The 21,753-nt window shown below is 42.2% G+C and overlaps 2 protein-coding genes and 1 long non-coding RNA gene across 4 annotated transcripts in view; all 3 read left to right on the plus strand.

The window, feature by feature from the left end:
* LOC111982774 (carboxypeptidase D) overlaps positions 1-10,589 on the plus strand; it is a 35,899-nt gene extending 25,310 nt beyond the window's left edge. The window contains exons 7-21 of the mRNA XM_024014363.3: positions 266-457; positions 1,297-1,464; positions 1,613-1,722; positions 1,995-2,097; positions 2,199-2,341; positions 2,516-2,685; positions 2,865-3,167; positions 3,756-3,951; positions 4,201-4,336; positions 4,442-4,588; positions 4,672-4,770; positions 4,926-4,990; positions 5,169-5,300; positions 5,834-6,122; positions 7,667-10,589. Of these exons, the coding sequence (XP_023870131.1) occupies positions 266-457; positions 1,297-1,464; positions 1,613-1,722; positions 1,995-2,097; positions 2,199-2,341; positions 2,516-2,685; positions 2,865-3,167; positions 3,756-3,951; positions 4,201-4,336; positions 4,442-4,588; positions 4,672-4,770; positions 4,926-4,990; positions 5,169-5,300; positions 5,834-6,122; positions 7,667-7,899 (2,486 nt within the window). The 3' untranslated portion in view covers positions 7,900-10,589. The remainder of the gene's footprint in view (positions 1-265; positions 458-1,296; positions 1,465-1,612; positions 1,723-1,994; positions 2,098-2,198; positions 2,342-2,515; positions 2,686-2,864; positions 3,168-3,755; positions 3,952-4,200; positions 4,337-4,441; positions 4,589-4,671; positions 4,771-4,925; positions 4,991-5,168; positions 5,301-5,833; positions 6,123-7,666) is intronic.
* LOC139022819 (uncharacterized) overlaps positions 1-21,753 on the plus strand; it is a 278,818-nt gene that overhangs the window by 128,103 nt on the left and 128,962 nt on the right. The window lies entirely within an intron of this gene.
* The window catches only part of LOC111949537 (Golgi SNAP receptor complex member 1), a 53,131-nt gene continuing 42,567 nt past the window's right edge, over positions 11,190-21,753 (plus strand). Inside the window, exons 1-6 of one of the 2 annotated variants that reach the window (XM_023966803.2) lie at positions 11,190-11,296; positions 12,063-12,174; positions 12,485-12,575; positions 12,740-12,847; positions 13,054-13,145; positions 19,837-19,911. In XM_023966803.2, coding sequence (XP_023822571.1) covers positions 11,266-11,296; positions 12,063-12,174; positions 12,485-12,575; positions 12,740-12,847; positions 13,054-13,145; positions 19,837-19,911 — 509 coding nt within the window. In that variant the 5' untranslated portion in view covers positions 11,190-11,265. Of the gene's footprint in view, positions 11,368-12,062; positions 12,175-12,484; positions 12,576-12,739; positions 12,848-13,053; positions 13,146-19,836; positions 19,912-21,753 lie in introns of both variants that reach the window. The other variant, XM_023966804.2, reaches the window with a different exon arrangement.

Genomic DNA, 21,753 nt, shown 5'->3' on the forward strand with positions numbered 1-21,753 from the left:
ATTTGATTTGATATCCTTTTGAATGTGGTGTACTCACTCATATCAGCAGGCCCATTACAGCATTGTGTTTTTTCAATATTTGGTGGCACTGCAAGGATAAGGAGGGTTTTAAAATGATATGAGTGCTTTAGTTTAATTGAGTGTGAATTTGTTCAGGAGAATTCCGCCCTCATTCTCTCTCAACCGACTGCCCTACTTCTCTTTTAATAGCACTCAAACACTTTTTGTATTTATTTTCCCCGCTCTTTTCTCCCCTCTGCTTCAGGTGAACCAGAGTTCAAGTACATAGCTAACATGCACGGAAATGAGGTGGTGGGACGCGAGCTACTCCTCAACCTTATTGAGTACCTGTGCCGTAACTATGGCAGCGACCCTGAGGTCACCCAGTTGGTCAACACGACTCGGATACACATTATGCCTTCCATGAACCCAGATGGTTATGAGATCGCCAGGGAGGGTAAGAGAGGAACGTGTATGTGTGGGGGGTCTATTTGTGAAAATGTTGCTTGTACACATGCCAGATGAAGAAAAATGCAGTGTATGTCTAAAAGAAGGTATTTAACATGATTAGCGGTAGCAAGAAGTCAGTGGTTCCTCGGTCCGGCTTTCAACTTACTCGAGAGTTGTAATAGTAGAATGCACCTGGTGCAATTTTGAGGTCGGGTAGTGCATCATCAGTTCCTCTTGTCATGTCAGTCATTGCATACCTTAGAGAGCCATTTATAACTTGCAAGAAATGTCCTGATCAACTAGCGCATGTCAGCAAAAACATTTTAGGTAGGTTTTTTACCCCATAGATTTTGTTGTATTGTTTGAGTCACTAAAATATCACAGGAATACACATTAGACATGGCGAATTTGTATAGAATTTTAAGAAAACTGTCTGGCTGTGAACAAAAACAAGTGTTCAGACCCAAATAGCTTGAATATGCTAACATAAACTATCTGTACATCAAGTGTCAGACTGAGACCTTGAAATACTTCTGAATGGAATTTCTTCTCTTTTGCTGCCTAGCTTCCTTATTTRCCCTGTAGATTTTCTCACATTTCCTCTTACATAGGTCTAGTTTTAGCTCAGCTAGTTGTGCTGCTGTTTTCCCCAGCACTTTATAAACAGGAAGTTGATCACTGGGGAAATATTTAAGGTGGAACTACCCTATTATTAAAAGAAGCCATGGAAATATGTGTTTTGCTACCTGGGTACTGTGACATGAGAATGATCCGTTTCTGTTGTCTTTGTATAATGGATTGAGATATAGGTATCATGTATTGTTTTCTGTTCATTTTCTCTGGCAGGTGATGTCAGAGGGTACACGGGACGCAACAACAGTAACAACTTTGACCTGAACCGTAACTTCCCTGACCAGTTTACTACCATCACTGAACCCAGGCAGCCAGAGACCATCGCTGTGATGAACTGGCTCAAGAGTAATCCCTTTGTGCTCTCAGCCAACCTACATGGAGGTAAGCCCTAAGCTCCCCCATTTTTCAATGTTTCAAAAAATTGTATGTTGGCCTGCCACCAACATATTGGCCCACTTTTGGGGGACAGCTTTATAATTTTAGTAATATACTGTATTCTCATTGAATATTTCCTCTCTGCCCACCACAGGGTCATTGGTGGTCAACTACCCATATGATGATGACAAGCAGGGACGTACAGAGTACAGCAAGTGTCCTGATGACAAGGTCTTTAAACAAGTGGCCAGAGCCTACTCTCAGGTCAGTGGACTTCAACAAACAATTTTGGTCCTTATATCAGTCCATTTAACGTAACTTTTTAATTAATACATTTATACATTTGTAAACTATTTTAATTCTGTTAATAAAACCACTGGACAGTTAGTAAACGTATCAACGTATCTTCTGTTTCATTTCTGATGTTTTTATTGCATTGCATTTGCCCTGTGTGTATGCTGTCTCTTATACACATCTAGATGTGTATAAGAGACAGGTTTTATTGCATTGCATTTGCCCTGTGTGTATGTGTCCAGGAAAACGCTCTCATGCACAAAGGACACCCTTGTGAGGACCTTTACCGATCAGAGTTCTTTGAGGACGGCATCACCAACGGCGCCAACTGGTACAATGTTCCCGGTACGTGCCCTCCCATTCCAATTCACATACTGTGAGGAACAATTTGTATGTCTGCGCACCTGTGTGTGTGTATCTGACTTCTCTTTGTGTTTACTTGCCAGGTGGGATGCAGGACTGGAACTACCTGAACACTAACTGTTTTGAGGTGACCATAGAGTTGGGTTGTGTGAAGTACCCTAAGGCCCAGCAACTGCCTTTGTACTGGGACCAGAACCGTAGAGCCTTACTGCAGTACATCCAGCAGGTCAGCGTACTTACATGCAGTCCTTCACACACTCTCTCTCTCTCTCTCTCAATTATTATTATTTAAAAAAATGTATGTGTATATTCTTTCCCTCTATATGTCTTACCTACTTATTTTGTCTCAAATGCACCAACTTGTATTTGAGGTATTCATTGTGTGTGTGTGCCTCTGTAGGTCCACAGAGGCGTGAAGGGCATGGTGATAGACATTAAAGATGGTACAGGCATCCCTAATGCCACCATCACGGTGGAAGAGATCGATCATCAAATCACAACCAACCTAGCTGGAGACTACTGGAGACTTCTGGTCCCTGGAACGTACCACCTCACCGCCTCCGCACAGGGGTGAGAGACAGGACCGTAGTAGTAACTGAGATAAATTTGAGGGTTTGTTTAAAATGTAGACCCAAGACCGGTCCCAAAAAAACTGTTTATCTGCAGGGTAACCACACACTAACCCATAGAAACAGAACAACTAGAATGAATGACCTCTATGGCCTAACCCTTCCTCCCCGTCTTCTCAGGTATAACTCAGTAAAGATCTATGCCACAGTGCCAGAGGAGGGGGTGGAGCTGGTAGACTTCCGGCTGACACGGGTGCGTTCTGATCCCAACGGCCAGGCCCCAATGGACCCCAGGGCCACCCAGGACCCTGCAGAGGAGGTGTTCCAGAGCTTCATAAAGGACCTGTCTCTGGGCCAGGGGCTGGAGCAGCTGGTTCAGAGTACCGTCACAGAGAGCAGCTTCAGATACAGACGCTACAAAGAGCTGTCAGAGTTCCTGAGGGGTTTGACGTTCAACTTCCCCAAGATCACCTCCCTGCATAGGTAGGCCTGAGTTATGACCCCTGACCTCTAAACCCTAACCTGACAATTAACCTCTAAACCTCAACTTTCCCAAGAGGAACGCCCTGTACAAGTAGGCCTGAGTTATGACCTCTGACCTCCTAGCTAAACGCATAAAATGTCACCTCCCTGCATAGTAAACTCTGACCTCTAACCCCTAGTGTAACTGCACTTAATCAAAATAATTTATCTTGTCATGTAAAAAAATTAATAATGTATATGTATTGTCACATACACCAGATAGGTGCTATGAAATGTATTGTTTTACAGAGTCTGCCGTAGTAGTACGGCGCCCATGGAGCAAATTAGGGTTAAGTGCCTTGATCAAGGGCACATCGACAGATTTTTCACCTTGTTGGCTTGGGTATTCGAACCAGCGACCTTTCGGTTACTGGCCCAACGCTCTAACCACTAGGCTACCAGCCACCCTGTACTTCTAATGGCTAACCTCAAAACCTCTCCAAATGTTTTGAATTACGGTCTACGTCTCTTTGCAGAAGAGTCTGCTAGGTGACCATATTCCATATTATCTACAGTGGAACTGATAATAACATGCATTTTTCTGTGTAGTTTGGGCCAGAGTGTGGAGTACAGGACCATCTGGGCCTTGGAGATCTCCAACAAACCAGACGAGCCTGAAACGGCCGAGCCCAAGATCCGCTTGGTGGGAGGTATCCATGGCAACGCCCCTGTGGGCACAGAGCTGCTGCTGGAGTTCGCTGCCTTCCTCTGCATCAACTACGGCAAGAACCCCACCATCACCAGGGTGAGATATTTTAACTGAGATGGTTTTACTACACCAATCATAACTACGTTACCTAGTGAAATTATTCACACCCTTGCACAGTTGTTGCCTAGAAATTGCTAAATATTCATCATGTGGATTTCTTGATCTACCACACTTTCTAAAAAGTTTAGAGCTGTTGTAAAATACAAAAGCTCCCATTAAATATCACTGATGTCCTGTTCTACCCATCATTCCTCTTTATCCTTCTCCCTCTTCTCCTCTCCACAGTTGATAAATGAGACGCGGATCGTCATCCTTCCCTCCATCAACCCAGATGGACGAGAGCTGGCCAGAGAGAAACAGTGCACCTCTACTGTGGGCATGACCAACACACACGGGAAAGATCTGGACACTGACTTCTTCGGTCAGTACCTGCTGTTGTTTGTGTATAGACAGATGTTTTGTGTGTGTATGCTTGCATGCCCTTACATGTCTGATRGTGTCCTGTCTGTGTGTGCTGCTGTTGTAGGTAATGCCTCCCAGCGCCTGGTGGAGGCTCAGCCAGAGACCAGGGCAGTGATGGACCTGATCTTAGAGAGGGGCTTCACACTCTCTGTAGCCCTGGATGGAGGCTCCCTGTTGGCCACTTACCCCTACGACAAGCCTGTACAGCCAGGTAGGACCATAGGGCTCCAAATAGAATACTTTAGTGGGATAACTATAAGATAAATAGTTAAMTAATAGTGTACTTTTTTTCAGTTGAAAATGAGGAAACTCTGAAGTACCTGGCCAATGTTTACGCCAGAAACCATCCCAAGATGCACCTGGGGGATACAGGATGTCCAAGCAATGACCAAAGTATGTACCAACAGCACCACAAATAGATCACTGTGACCTATAGACTGTATAGTGAATTAAAAGGAAGTGGTGAATTGGAAAAGAAGATGGATAGCTTCTATATATCTATTGACGCCTCTGTTTCAGCCTCCTCTTCTCTTCTCTTCTCTCCTCAGTGGGTAACATCCCAGATGGAGTACTCAGGGCAGCAGAGAGACAAAGTCATATGGGCAGCATGAAGGTATGTTCCATCAATCCCTGCTTCTTAATGCTATCTAATGCTATACCTCTCTCAGGAGGAGGGTTGTTCTGACACCCCGGGCCCAAAGAGGCATCTGCTGGTTGAGTCCTGGAACGACAGGACTATTTATTGGTCACCAATATGCCTCTTCTGATCTGTGTGTATGTCTGTGTTMCAGGACTTCAGTGTGGACTTTGGCCACTGTCCAGAGATCACGGTGTATACAGGCTGCTGTCTGTTCCCCCCGGCCGTGCAGCTGGCCACGCTGTGGGCTGAGAACAGGAAGGCACTGCTTAGCATGCTGGTGGAGGTCAGTAATACCCTTGATCTCTGACCTGGGGCCATGTGATACAAATGCATTAAATAAGTTCACAAATGCGTTGATAAGAGTTATTGAGTGTGTTTGATAATAATTAATTAATGCATTTCGGCACTCCGATTTGGTTACTTATCAAACGCATTTGTCAATCGCATTTGGGGCGGCAGGTAGCCTAGTGGTTAGAGCTTTGTGCCAGTAACTGAAAGGTTGCTGGATTGAATCCCCATGCTGACAAGGTAAAAATCTGTCTGTCTTCCTGCGATAGACTAGCATCACAGATAGAACAATGAGACAGATATTTCATCCACTATGACTAATTTGTTCCCATTTGAAACAACGTGGTCTATCTTGGTTTAGTTATAAAATCTTTGCTAGAGTGTGTACTTGTACTGCACATCAAGCTGCCTTACGCTACAGTAACAGGATATAGGCTCCTGCCCTATCGGCCGTTCTGGCTCGGACATGGCTACTTACTTTTTGTTCTGTGTACTTTACATTCAATCTGTGTTTCGTCTGTCTCCCAGGTCCATAAAGGTGTGCGTGGCGTGGTAAAGGATAAGAGTGGGAAGCCCATCGTGGGGGCCATGATAGTGTTGAACGGGGGTGTGAGGGTGTTCACTGCAGAGGGAGGCTACTTCCATGCTCTTCTGGCACCAGGAAACCACAACATAGAGGCTGTGGCTGATGGCTACCAGCAACAACGGCAGGAGGTGGTTGTGTCGTCATATGAAGCCGCCAGCTCCATCATCATTGAGTTTGACATGGACAACCGTATTTTTGGCCTGCCCCGGGAGTTTGTTGTGGCTACTGCAGGTAAGCATGAGGAGAAATGGTTTTTATGGAGATGTTACCTTTTATGTAATGTTGCCAGATGACTGCAGACAATTACATTTTTTTGACATTTTTGTCATTTAGCAGACGCTGTTATTATAGGAGCAATTAGGGTAACGTGCTTTTCTCAAGGGCACATCCACAGATTTGTCATTGTAGGGAGTATAACAAGGTGAATAAGTTAAATGCTGTAGGTTTTTAGGACGCGTTTGTTTTGTGCCATGGTCTGAGAGTCCTTTAGGTGCCTTTTGGCAAACTCCAAGTGGGCTGTCATACTCACTGTCATAAGTATTCAGACCCTTTGGTATGAGACTCAAAATTGACCTCCGATGCATCCTGTTTCCATTGATCATCCTTGAGATGTTTCTACAACTTGATTGGAGTCCACCTGTGGTAAATTCAACTGATTGGACATGATTTGGAAAGGCACACACCTGTCTATATAAGGTCCCACAGTTGACAGTGCATGTCAGAGCAAAAACCAAGCCATGAGGTCAAAGGAATTGTCCGTAGAGCTCAGTGACAGGATTGTGTCGAGGCACAGATCTGGGGAAGGGTACCAAAAAATGTATGCAGCATTGAAGGTCCCCAAGAACACAGTGACCTCCATCATTCTTGAATTGAAGAAGTTTGGAACCACCAAGACTCTTCCTAGAGCTGTCAGCCTGGCCAAACTGAGCAATCGGGGGAGAAGGGCCTTTGGTCAGGGGGGTGACCAAGAACCCGATGGTCACTCTGACAGAGTTCCTCTGTGGAGATGGGAGAACCTTCCAAAAGGACAACCATCTCTGGAGCACTCCACCAATCAGGCCTTTATGGTAGAATGGCCAGACAGAAGCTACTCCTCAGTAAAAGGCACATGACTGCATGTTTGGAGTTTACCAAAGGCACCTAAAGACTCTCAGACCATGAGCAACAATATTCTCTGTTCTGATGAAACCAAGATTGAACTCTTTGGCCTGAATGCCAAGCGTCATGTCTGGAGGAAACCTGGCACCATCCCTACGGTGAAGCATGGTGGTGGCAGCATCATGCTGTGGCTAAGGTTCACCTTCCAATAGGACAACAACCCWAAGCACACAGCAAAGACAACGCAGGAGTGGCTACAGGACACGTCTTTGAATGTCCTTGAGTGGCCCGGACTTGAACCTGATCGAAAATATCTGGAGAGACCTGAAAATAGTTGTACAGCGATGCTCCCCATCCAACCTTACAGAGCTTGAGAGGTGTGCCAAGCTTGTAGCGTCATACCCAAGAAGATCGAGGCTGTAATCTCTGCCAAAGATGGTTCAACAAAGTACTGAGTAAAGGGTCTGAATACTTATGTAAATGTAATATTTGTTTTTTTCCCCCTACTACATATTTTTGCTTTGACATTTTGGGGTATTGTGTGTAGATTGATTGAGGGGGATTTAAAAAAAWATATAAACATTTTAGAATAAGGCTGTAACGTAACAATGTGGAAAAAGTCACGGGGTCTGAATACTTTCCGAATAAACTTTATGCTTGTCTCKCCTTCCCTGCAGCGGCCTCCATGACGGCCCTGGTGGTGACAGCCTGTATCATCTGGTGTGTGTGTTCTGCTAAGTCCAACCAGCAGAAGGATGGTTTCCACCGGCTGCGGCAGCACCGTGACGATTACGAGGACGAGATACGCCTCACGTCCATGGGCTCCAAGAAATCCCTGCTCTCCAATGAGTTCCAGGATGAGAGCGAGAGTGATGAGGACACACTCTACGCCAACGCCGACAAACTCTGAGATCCCACATACATACACGGCCAACCTGGTTCGTATTCGTTAGGCACCAAACAGACGGGAGCAGGGAAGGGACAACAAGAAATGCTTGTTTTTGCTATCTGTTGTTCAAAAACATTTTGCTACAGTGTGCCCTAATGAATACGATCCTGTTAGCACTGGGCAATTCCACATTAACAGAGTGCTGCTGAGACTCAGATTTTCCACTTTAAAACAAAAACCAATGATTGCAAAGTTGAACACACCATAAAACTCTTATGCACTACTTTTAACAATTTCCATAGAACATTTTACAAAAACACATTTACTTGAAGAACAATGGTGATGCGAAGTTTAGTAACAGAATGATGGTTTGTGCAGTTGGTGCCGTCATTCTGTTACCAAAATTTGCATCTGCACTGTTCTTCATGTAAATGTGTTTATGTAAAATGTTCAGTGGAAATTGTAATAGTTAGAGTGCATAGAGTTGTATAGTTTTTGTTTGACATACATTTAAACATGAAAAATCTGAGTCTCAGCATCACTCTGTTACTGTTGAATTGCTCTACTGCACATCCCTGTGACTGTTGAGTTGGCTGGTATTGTGCTCTGTGGCTCTGCTTTACTGGAGGAAGAGGTGGAGCAGGGAGGGCTTGTTCTTGTCCTTTCCTATAAGATTCCCCAGGTCCTATTTGCCTGTCCTCCTCCAGCCCACCAGAGAGAGCTGTTTCAGAGTCTACAACTCTCCTCTATGGCTGGTGTCCAAGCCGAATCGTCCAAATCAGCACCTGCTTAGCTCTGTTCATGGATGCACACTAAAGGCCTAGTGGAGCTGGAAAACCTTTTTCTTTCTTTCATGCACGCAACACACACATGCACACTTTTGCAGCTCACCACTCATCAACCTGTCCATATATGTATTTGATACTTATACTTGGAACTAGTACAAATGAATACACTAACTACAGTAATTTGAAATGATTCAAGAAATGTCTGTTTCTCATGGTTTTTGTCAATGTTGTCCCAGTCCAGTTAGCCAATCTTTCAGAGGGAGCATCAAACACAGTGCCTTGGATGCTGTAGAGTTAGACACCCCACTCTCTTTTAGGGCTATAGTACAGAAGCGTGGTGGTGTGGGTACTAGAAGCATAGTAAATATACTAGAATCTTGTCCAGATTATGACCTAGTACAGATTATATTCTGTGATCCATCAGATACTCAGGTGGTATGGAAGACATAATAGTCGTCCAGGATTCATCCGGGAGTCTTGAGTATTTTAAGTGATGCACTCTCAGAGCAGAAGACTTGCAATGGGCCTGGGTTCACAGGTGGTATGTGTTTTCACTTCTATTGCCCTCTGCTTATTAATGTGCCCTCTTGGACATACAGCACAAGGCCGTCTATGCATTATACTACACGCACTGTATGTTAAATACAAATACATGATTCCCCATTTAATTGTTCAGGGAAAGCACTTTGAAATAGATGCAAATACTGTAGATTACAAATGGATGGTTTTCTTTAAAAAAATCAATTTTAAAGAATATGTATGCTTTTTTTCTTTCTACACATAGACCAGCTTGTTTTAAAATGTTTCATATCTTAAAATGACCTTTTAAGATGGCAAATTACTTACCCATGCTTTAATAATCGGCAGCAACATAGATGTATATTTTGTTGTAATTTACTTTTATTTCTCTATTTTTGCTGTTAATTTTTTTCATGCATGCATTCATTCATGATTTATTTGTACATCTGATATAATACAATTCTATCAAATCCTTATGGTAGATGGCAGCCCTACATTACTGAAAATGTGCAGAATGTCTGCTCTAGAACCATCCAGCAGTGGCAGGAGAGTTATTTAGAGAGGAGGGCATCTTCCTTTACAACAGTGGTCACCAACCCTGGTCATGAGGAGTATGAGGTGTGCAGACGTGTTCTAGGCCAACACTGACCCTCCCAATTCTACTCTCATCAATGTCTTATTGAGTAACTGGTTAGTTGAATCAGGTGTGTTAGTGCTGGGCTGGAACAAAACCCTGTACACCATGTAGTTATTCAGGACCAGGGTGGAGGACCACTAGTCTACAGGAGTGTCTGACTCCTAGCTTTCATCTCAGTTGCACATAATCAATATTGTAGCGAAGCCAGCTAATCTTAGGGGAGGGGGAGAAATTAAGTTATTTTTGTTTTTGTTTTACTTTCTGTGTGAGAGAGATGGAGAGAGWGTTTTCTGAATGGATGTTGGTGTTTTGATATAAATGGTTATTTTTGTTTCTTTTTATATGAAACTGAATTGATTGTAGATAATGAACTGTTGCCAAGTGTATTTGAGTGAGAAAAATAAGTGCAATTCAAGTTAACCCTGACTATACAACACACATTTCATAACAAACCAACCTGTTACTTTGTATGTGGTGATAATTTTTATTTTACTAGGCAAGTCAGTTAAGAACAAATTCTTATTTACAATGGCGGCCTACCCCGGCCAAACAATAACCTGGACGACGCTGGGCCAATTGTGCGCCACCCTATGGGACTCCCAGTCATGGCCGGTTGTGATACAGCCTGGAATCGAACCAGGGTCTGTAGTGAAGCCCTGAGATGCAGTGCCTTAGACCGCTGMGCCACTCGGGAGCCCCATATGACAGACCATGCTGACATGAACATTCTTCAAGACACATTGATGAAATAAATCATTTTCTTTCAATATGGTTTTATGTCCTAATTCGTTGCATTGGTTTGACTCTACACTAATCTCTTCTCAGAGATGTCATTCAGCAGCAACATAGCAGCAAAATGTTAATGCAGATTCTCAATTTTAGCATCTTCTATCGACCCACTATTGCCACTAGTGGACAGCCAATGAATTGATGTTTTGAATGAAGACAACTTGCATGGTGGCTGCTGTGAAAGGTTAAAAATGTGTTACCGCAGATTTCGTTTAGTCAGTTTAATAGGCTGGATTTTGAGATGYCAATGCAGTTGTTTGTGTTGCAGACTACTAGCATTTACCATTTTATTTTTATGGGGAGGGGAAGAAGAATGTAGAGAGAATAGGACCAGTTTCACAACATTCCTCATTGCTTCTGTCGACACAGTTTATATGAAAAGAAGGCTATAACGGCAACATCCTATTCTCTTCTGCTGGCAGGTGTGGTCTGTAGCTGTCTTTCTCATAAAATCATTCCGCTATCAATTACTATTTATGAGGCTATACATACACTGCTTTTTTTGTTCCCAAGGTTCTGACCAGTTTGTCAATGGATGCTGCACATGACTAGTTAACAGCACGGGGAGGCGCTGTTGTAGTGTACAGTTGTAGGAGTTTTCCAGTTCCAAGTACAGTAGGTGGGCCGTGCGTCAGCTGATGACGTTGGACAAAAATGGCAGGAGGAAGCAGCAACTACTGGGAAGGTGAGGTGGCAAACTGGCACAACTAGGGTGCGATCAGACAGAGCCATTGGATACATTTACAACGATGTTTGGTAAATTATAATGGGGTTTACAGGCCAAAAGTGTTGTCAAATATGGAGCAAATCGACACTGTTGGGTTGGGTGGCCTGTCTAAGAGCTCAGCTAGCTAGCTAGCAAAACAAGCTTTTGCTAGCAAGTGAAGCGTTTACCGATGTAATGTTAACTTCGTCAGCTAGCTAGCTAATGAAACTAGCCAGCTAGTTTCACATAGCTATACAAACTTTAGGTTGTAGCAAGCTATTTTAGATTAGTTGTATACAATAGTTAGTTTACTAGTTAGGTTGCTGTCGAGTTGATTAACTAGCTATGTGATTTCAGGTTCACTTAGTTAGCTAATAGTAGTTATTTAGCTAAATGATCAGCCAACCTAAGCAAAATTGTTTTTGTGCTAGCTAACTAAAGTAGTTGGTTAGCCAGCAAAGTTGTATTGTCAACAGCAGCAGGATGATTAGAGTGTTGCCTGGTTGTTTTTTTGTCTCCACTTAGCGAACGTTAGCTATCTACCACTATTGTATAGATAACTACCGTTAACATCAATTCAGATGTTTAACTAGCTATACGAAAAAGACAGCAAGACATCTGATTTAATATGACTGATTTCAGCTATTTGGATTACAATCTTTCTGTAGGCGTACGTTGCTGTTGACGCCAACCCTGTTAATCAATTCCAAACGGTGTGTGTGTYTATGTATGTTGCACATACCAGATTTGCGAAAGCAGGCCAGGCAGCTGGAGAATGAGCTGGACCTGAAACTGGTGTCCTTCAGTAAACTGTGTACCAGCTACAGCAGCTCCAGAGATGGCCGTCGAGGAGACAGGTAAGACTAAGACCAGTTCCTTTTTTGTCCCTAACCCCTTTCCCAATGGCCTAGGTCCTACATTACAGGTGAGACTAGTGCCTGCCACCACAACTTTGGGGCCAGTTTCCCAGAACCGAGATTAAGCCTTCTGGACTAAAAAGTACTTTCAATGGAGATTCTCCTTTAAACATGCTTTTTCTTGGTGTTTATGGATCTAAAAGAACTGATAGGTGTTACAAATATGGCGATACAGTACCTCCACCAAGCCCACATGTTGCCAGTCCTAATGGTCTTTCTCTCCCCCCTTRTCTTCCTTTCTGCCCTATAGTAACTCGGATACTACTCCCCTCCTCAACAACTCGACACAGGATAGAATGTTTGAGACCATGTCTGTGGAGATTGAACAGCTGCTGGCCAAAGTAAGACTTCCCAGCAAATAATTATCATTGTATGCAGTTGATATGAAATTTCAGAATGGATTTTGGTCCTCAAGTAGTATTCAGCTTCACTGTCATAGGCATGCCAATATGGTTGAATCTTGCATTGTTGTGTGTATGTGTACTGACGGTGCTGTGTCTCTTAGCTCACGGGTGTGAACGACAAGATGGCGGAGTACACCAGCACCCCAGGTGTGACGTCCCTCAACGCAGCCCTGATGCACACGCTCCAGAGACACAGAGACATTCTGCAGGTCCGTCTGTCTTCTCTTACTTTCTAAATTTTTCTCTTTATCCCTCCATCTCTYTCCCTCTCTTTTTTTGTTTCACTTCCCCTCTCTCTCGCCTATTCCTCTATCAGAACTTAGTCCTAACTTGAGCTCTGCATGCATCATTTTCACTTCCATGGTTAATGGTTTTTCATTCCTTTTACTCCTGTTTTTTTGTTGCTGTACCCTAGGACTACACTCACGAATTCCACAAAACCAAAGCCAACTTCCTTGCCATCCGGGAGAGAGAAGATTTGCTGGGGTCTGTCCGGAAAGACATTGAGTGAGTATTTCTCCCTCCAGCCATCCCTCCCTCCATAGATCCTGTCTTACCATTTGTACTGACTTGAAACAACAGATTGTCGACTATTTCAACTGAAAAGGATGATTGATAAAGCATATGATTATATTGATTATTATGGTTCTCTATGTAAGAACACGCCCTCATGTGTGTCTCAAATCCCTGATCATTTAACAGTGAAAATAAAAGAAAATAGAATACCAGTCCTGTATGCTGTTTAGATGTTGAAGTTTAATAAAAAATGTTTTAGTGACAGTTCATCCACTTCGGGCAGGGTGACGAAAGCATATACAATGAAAGGGTAAAACGCTGCATTGAAACTTTCTTTATAGGCACTTTCACACTCACCACATACGCTGCCGCTACTGTCAATCTATCCTGTTGCCTAGTCACTTTACCCCAACCCATGTACGTAGCTACCTCAATTACCTCGTACCCATGCACATTGATACGGTACTGTTACACCCTGTATATAGCCATGTTATTGTTAGACCTGTGAAACCAAAATTATCATATCACTGTAGTTTTCATATTTTTGATGGTATTTGATGTTTCGGAATAAAAATAGTTTTAAATATGCTTAGCGGTAGTGCATGGCAACAAATTTATTCTTAGTAGTTTTAATGAACTTTCTCCATTCTGATTGCTTTATACTGTTCAAATAAACTTAAACCGAAAATAATAGGAATACAAAACTGACAGTGAAGTAGTCGGCAGGTAGCTTAGTGGTTAGAGCGTTGGACCAGTAACCGAAAGGTTGCTAGATCGAGTCACAGAGCTGACAAGATAAAACTGTCATTCTGCACAAGGCAGTTAACCCACTGTTCCCCGGTAGGCCGTCATTGTAAATAAAATGTTGTTCTTTAACTGACTTGCCTAGTTAAATATTTGTATTTTTTTTTTAAGTAGGCCTATTTGTAGAACATTGCATAGGATTGAAAATCCTATTTTGTAACCTCACTCTGGTACTCAACCAATGGTTCCCATTTCCATAGTTATTTGTTGAATTCTAGCATTCACTTCCTGCATTTTCATACATTTCTTCATTTCCTGCGCTAGTTTGTTGTCACTGTCACAAATTTTTGTCTTAGTATATGCCTGTATTTCGTCAAGTTTCCTTTATGAGAATAATTATTCTCCCCTTTGACTGTTTTTGGATTCAATTACAGTTCTTATTTGTGCGTAGTCAACCTACTTCTGGGGGGTTTGCCAAGCTTGCCCTCCTGAAGTTGTTGACTTGTCGTGCTAGAAAGTTACCTAGCAGTTCTCAGCTTTTAGCAGTTTTCTTACTGGCGATAAAAAGGGTGATTGCTATAATTTTTTTACTCATTACTGAATGTTTAATATAATAAATCAAACATTAAAATGCCTTTTTAATAGAAGGTAAAGTAAAAATCCAAACCGGTCCTTGAATGAATACAGATATGTTTTTTTTTAATGGTTTACCGCCCAGCCCTACACCCATGGGCCTCTAATGAGAGAGAAGGTGCTCAGTGCTCCACTGATTGGCTTGGTAGTGAATGAGGAGATTTAAATGAGGGCTAGGCAACCAGACCATGACTCTTGTCTGCTCTAATGGCTTATTGATCTATGGTAAGATGCGTCAGGCCGCACCACAAGATCACTGCAGGATTCCTATTGAGCACACACACACACCCCTCCTTTATATAAGCATATAGCCTTATTCATCAGTGCTCTCTGTTGTTCCATGCAGTCATGTGTGTTCTCCTTGTGCTCCACAATAAACCAAACATCATGGTGCCTGGGAATGAACCTTTCACTGTTCTGTTGGCTGTGGACTGAATTTATAATTGTTCTGCTTGAGAAAAGGACATTACTGCCCACCCACATAATGTGATGGGAAATGTGAGCTTTGTTTTAATGGTATTCCTATCCTGTCTTAGTCATCACTAAAGTCCCCAAAGGAGCATTTKTATTATTGTATGCATTCTGATCCATGTAGCCTACATGGTGTATGATGTACTGTAAGCATTAACATACACATTGGGAAATGAGATACTACATACACTGCCTCCAGAAAGTATTCAGACCCCTTGACTTATTCCACATTTTGTTAGGTTACAGCCTTATTCTAAAAAAAATACCCTCAATCTACACACAAAACCTCTGCGAACAATTACTTTGACTTCATGGCTTGGTTTTTGTTCTGACATGCACTGTCAACTCTGGGACCTTTTATATAGACAGGTGTGCCTTTCCAAATCATGTCCAATCAACTGAATTTACCAAAGGTGGACTCCAATGAAGTTGTAGAAACATCTCAAGGATGATCAATGGAAACAGGATGCACCTGAGCTCAATTTCAAGTCTCATAGCAAAGGTTCTGAATACTTATGTAAATAAGGTATTTCTGTTTTTTATTTTCAATATGTTTGCAAACATTTCTAAACCTGTTTTTGCTCTGTCATGGGTTATTGTGTGTCGATTGCGGAGGACTTTTTATTTAATACATTTTAGAATAAGGCTGTAACGTAACAAAATGCAGAAAGTCAAGGGGTCTGAATACTTTCCGAAGGCGCTGTACATGCTGCTCCTCAAGGATTTAGACTGGTGTTGTAGTGCTTTCAAAGCCCACGTGCTTGAATCTTGTGGCGTGCTAAGGCTGAACTAACGCAAACTAATAGCCAAGCTACTGAAGCTAACGACACTGCTCATAATCAATACAACAGTGCTAAGCTAACAAGAACCCCTATTGTCTTGTACTATCAAGCATTGAGTTGAGAGACACAGGCAGTCGTGCAGATGCAGAGACTCAGAGCTTCCATTTCCATGAAACTCAGAGAAATTGGGAAACGGAGAGAAAGTGATGGAATAGAGAGGGAGATGGTAGAGGTGGTAGTCTGTCAGGGCACCACTGGGATGCTTCGCCACTATTCTGTAACAGTTGTCCATTTTGTCAAGTTCCACAAGTTCTAAGGCCATTTCAGTTTTTCTGATACAGCAATACATGATACTATAGTCGTTATAAAATGGACCTATAGTCATTTTGCCTTCTTTGCTACTTGGCTGACTGGACTAAATCATTTGCCATCTGTTCTAGTACAAGAACTGTTGTATCCTCTTGTTCTTCCTACCCATTTACTGTACAGTATGTTCAAGCTTCATACAGACTTTGGACTGTATTAGTAAGTCATCTTGGCAACCCGATCGGGCACGTTTTCAGCCTCGTGTCATTCAATGGTGTCCTTTGAGACTTCCCATATATCAATTCATGTTATGTCGATCAATATTATGGCAGCTTGCAACGGTTTGTTTGGTGGCCATGCTAGTTACTTAGCTTATATGTCAAACTCTACTGTAATGTTGCATACCGTTGTTGGGCTTCTTTGAATCAATATAGTATGTTGCGCTGTTTTATAAGTTCACCATGCAATCATGCGTACTCTTATCAATACTGTTTGCATTATTTCTTAAGTGATGTATTACTTCCTGTAACCAGACAATGCCAAATCCCCCAATAAGTATATTTTAAAAGATCCCTGCCAACATGGCATAACACATTATCCACCATGGATGTTCCCCCTCTAGTAGGTTTGGGCGATATACCGATGGTAGGATTTTCAATACTGTGCTACGCCACTGCTTATAACTAGAAGTTAATTAAAACTATAAGAAATCTAAGATGTGTCAAATTATATCTAGCTCAGGGCTCCAGCTATGCCTTCGGTTTGCTAACTTGCTATGTAAGAGGCTAGATGTCCAAGCTTTTGTTTACAGCAGAGACATTCGATCATAGAGATCTTATTAAATTACTATTAGTATTCTGATTCTATGCATTCATCCCTCCTGGATCAAGTATTGAAACAATGGCTGCCTCTCCTTTCCCCAGGTCAGTGGAGAGGAAGGAGCGCATCAATAAAGTGCTTATGGGCTTACAGCCTATAGCTAGTCCAGCAGCCACTCCTATAGCACCCACTGCAGTGGGAATTGAGAGTAGCGCTAAGGAGCTGTCGACGGGTTGCTGGGTGCTCATATCTACTCTGTGAGTGTGCCGTTGTGTAGGCTACATGGTGAACAGTATAGACTTAAGCAATAAGGCCCGAGGAGGTGTGGTATATTTCCAATATACCACGGCTAATGGCTGTTCTTAGGCATGACGCAATGCGACAACGACACATTAGCCGTGGTATTTGGCCATATACCACAAACCCCCGAGGGTTTTATTTCCGCTCAAACTTAATTAACCATTATTGAAATGGTTCTAGAAACCCTGAAGCGTGTGGGGCTGAGTGGTGTCTTTCTTGTGTAGCACACATTCCCCTGTTGCCCACCAGGTGGCAGTAGATCTTCTGCATACCTGACTGGGTGTGTGTGGCTGCTTAAGTAAGCAGTCACAATGAGGGATTTTTCTGTTTACAACCATACCACACACACACACGGCTCCAGCCATCTTTAAAGGATTCTTCTGCATTTTGGTATCTACTTCCCCAGAGTCGGATGAACTAGTGGATATCATTTTTATGTCTGTGTCCAGTATGAAGGAAGTTGGAGGTAGTTTTGCGAGCCAATGCTAACTAGCGTTAGCGCAATGACCAGCAAGACTTAACGTTGTTACTGTAGCAATGACCAGACAATCCCTCTGAGATGTGGACCATTCCATTACTACCTCGTCATCCATTTTCATTATAATTCTCCCACAACTAACGTAAACTCGTACATCGCCTTGGTCCGTACAATTGCCCTTATTTTAGCGCCCCAAAAACGTAATACTTCCAGATCAACTGTAATGTCAATACCATTGTAAAGCACAATTTCTCCCCTTTCCAACAGAATCATTATATGACCCTGTCCGTTTCTGCATAATTCAAGCAGGCAATGAGCCCCGTCAGGTCTTTTAAAAATGGCGGGTGGGGAAGCGAAACTAATGCGTGATAGTGAGAAGGAGAGATGTTGTGTGGGAAAATTGCTTTTTTTCACTCGATCTGTCCAACTTATCACCTTATCGCCTCTAAAATGTAAATAAAACACTATAAAGAGTTTATATAATGTGTCATTACATACCTATTTGAAGGTTTGTGTCGATGATCGCATGCAATGATGACGCAAAAAATGACTAGGTATCCCCCCTTACCCCTGTCACTGTCCATTTCTTGTTTTTAAACGATGAGAGAAGTGCTACACCTGGTGGAGAGAGATTGTAAGACAGAAATAATGCTTTATGCGTGCTGTACGTTACGACATGACCCGTCACGATGTAACGGAGGGTCCGTTTTTTTCAACTTTTCTCCAATACTATAGAGGCATTACCATGTCGATCAATGCTTGAATTGAAACCTAGTTCACACCACCGATTTTGAAGTCAACACAGTCTCGCTACAGTCCCATTAGTTTTCTTTGTGTAGCCTCGTTTGAATGTTGCGTTTGCGCACATTTGTAAGGAATGGGGTGAGTTTACCTTATGGCCCTAGCAGGGTCAACAGATCACTCTGGCCAACACACACCAAGCTATGGAGCAGCACTCCGGGCCAGCACTAGTGATGGTGGAAAAAATCGCTAGTTGCATATCGCAATATTATTTTGGATATTATAACAATACTTTGACTCCAAGTATCGATTTGTGTCCAAGTATAGCTAGTTAGCGTCAGTTAGCGCTAGTCTGCTGTACCTGCGCAGAAACGCTGATGTTTTTCATCTTATAGCTTGTTCTCCATCCTTCTTTTAAAATAGTAAGCCAACATGTCTTCAGCACTTTTATTTCCATCACTGATTTAACTCATTTTCTCATGCTCTCGTCTCTCTGCAGCAGACAGAGTATAGTGAGCAATATGTTTGGAACATCATCGTAATAAAATCCCAGTATCAAATCTTAATACATATAGAATCGTAATACATATTGTAACGGCACCACGGTTTTGGGATAATATCATGAGGCCCAAATAGTACATTTGAGTCATTTAGCAGACAAATCAAATATCTTATTGGTCACATGCGCCTAATACAACAAGACCTTACAGTGAAATGCTTACTTACAAGCCCGTAACCAACAATGCTTTAAGAAGTTTCAAGATTATTATTWWTTTTTTTTACAAATAAGAGTTAAGTTAAAAATAGAAAAGAAAAGTAACAAATAATTATAGCAGCAGTAACATAACAAGTGAGGCTATGTTCATGGGGCAGCGGTACAGAGTCAATGTGCGGGGCCACCGGTTAGTTGAGGTAATATGTACGTGTAGGTAGAGTTAAACTGACTAAGACAGTCATCCAGAGCGACTTGAGTTAATTTTACATGGTGATGTTGACAGCAGGAGAAACCATCCTCAGTGTTTTCCATTCAGGCCAGGTGGCTTTAAAAGAGCTGTACATCTACTGCAGTCCTATAGCTGGCTCTTTAAACCACCTCAGCATGGCTGGCCTCCTATTATACATGAACTCCTCCTTTTACCAACTGTGCCCGTCTGCTTGGACTGTAGCTGCATAGACAAACCTTGTGTCAGACAAACCTTGTGTCAAATGGTCACATTGATGAATCCATAGATGTTGTGTTTGATACAATCGTGGCTGAATTTGGTAATACCTTAGATTAATCAGGATCAATTTCTCAGTAAATATTTAATATGGTCATAGCAGTGATGTCATCTTGAGTTGTTTGTGTGTCTAATTTATATGCACTGTGTWATATTAATGAAATCCGTTCTCTCTTTCTGTCCAACAGGACATACAAGAGTGGCTCAGGAGTAAACAACAGAAGAACGGAACTGTTTCTGAAGGAGCATGACCACCTGAGAAAGTAAGAACGAACACACACACACACGCGTACACACACTGCTCCTGACTTTTTGTGACTCTAAATCACCAGAKTACTTCGCAATATCATCTTGCAATATTCTCCAAGTACCCATACTGTCATCTCACAATTATTCTGTCAAGCTTTTTCTGAAATTCTTACAAGCAAGTTGGCTTTTTGCTTCTGTCAATTCCAAGTACAGTGTCTTTGCTGTTCCCAGAGCTGTTCCCAGAGCTGTTATCATAGCTGTATCAGGTCTCAGTGGAGCTGCTACTTCCCAGTAACCAGACCAATAGCAGTCTGCAGAGCAGCACAGTGCTGGGATAACTCATGTTGATGGGCCCAGTTAGGCATTTTGAATAACTCTAAAATGATCTCCCTGCTCTTGCTGTTTGCTTGCTAAGCACTGCTTAAGCACTTCTTCCCCCAACAAGACAGATGGGAAGCTGTTTGGGTTTTTCATTTTATAGGTAGAGTCGGGCGTTAGGGATGTTTTGGTGTATAAATCAGCGTGTGTCATCTTGATTCACTGGCATTTCTGGCAATTTTTTTCTCCGTAGACAGCAACTTGACTGCTTAAGTTAATGATCTGTTTAAATGAAATGTAAGAGAAAAAAATAGATTTAAGGTAAAGGGTCATTTAGGTCTAATAATTTATAAATACAATAAACAATCCCTTCGCGTTATGTATTATTCTCCCATTAAAATATCAAGGCAATAACTCCTAAAGGTCAAACCCCACCAAACACTCAGTCATAGCACAACTATACATTTGAGTTCAGGAAGGTTATTCTCATTCAGTCAGACCATAAACGTCACACGGTGCAACACAGCAATGGAACTGTCATTTTATAATTTACCTCAACTTGAATGGACTTGCATGGCGCGCTAAATTTCAAGGGTTAATTCTTTGTTTACCTCTGAAGTCTGTGGCGCGCAGAGGTGTTAGCCCATTCAACCTCAACAGGGTATCAGCATGGTGCCAAAGACAGACATACACATTAACTACAGCGTTACATGTGTCATGGCCAGTGTCAGGAGGGAGACATTGCAAACCATCTGACTGAGGGGACAAATTAGGCGTAACATAACTTAAAGAACTCTGATTGGTCTGCCCATTCTTTTCTGCCAACCCCGGTGTGTCCTGGCTACACTAAAGAATTGCCCCCAAATAGCAGTTTCTCCAGATACACCCCAAACTTCCATTTTTCTAGAAGAAACCGTCTGACTGTTCTGTCACAAAATGGCTGTGTCGTGTCTGTGACTCATTAATGACATGCTATTTTATCAAATCGATTATCTAATGTTTAATTGATTACGTGATTGAATTAAATCATGCAACAATTAACTAATTAATAACCTGGGGCACCACGGAGATGTTTATTTTAAGGAGTTCCGTCTTCTGAATTAACTCTTAGCGATCTAAAGATCTTTTGCATTTCAGTCATCAATCGGTCATTAATTATTCTTTACCTTTTCAGTCTCATCTGAACGTCGTAAAATCTTGGTTATCTGCACGAACCCTAGTTTCCATATTCAGCAATATACAAATTGGCTTAATTATTTATTTACTAACTAAATAATCACAGAAATGCTTAACAAACCAACAGTAGATATTGGTTACTAACAATGATAGAGAATTCCCTAGTGGCTAAGCGATATGACAGCTTGGTAGACAAAGGAAAGGGGTGGGGACTGAGAGAGCGGGAAAGACAAATGGATTCACTACAAACAGTCTATAATTATATTATTAAATGCTAATCCTTTTCACATGAACGGCCGCTCATTCGAGAATAATTGAAATGTATATGTTTGTCTTCTGTTGGAATCCTTGATCGTCCTGTA

This window comes from Salvelinus sp. IW2-2015, linkage group LG22 (assembly GCF_002910315.2).
Source record: "Salvelinus sp. IW2-2015 linkage group LG22, ASM291031v2, whole genome shotgun sequence".
NCBI lineage: Eukaryota > Metazoa > Chordata > Actinopteri > Salmoniformes > Salmonidae > Salvelinus > Salvelinus sp. IW2-2015.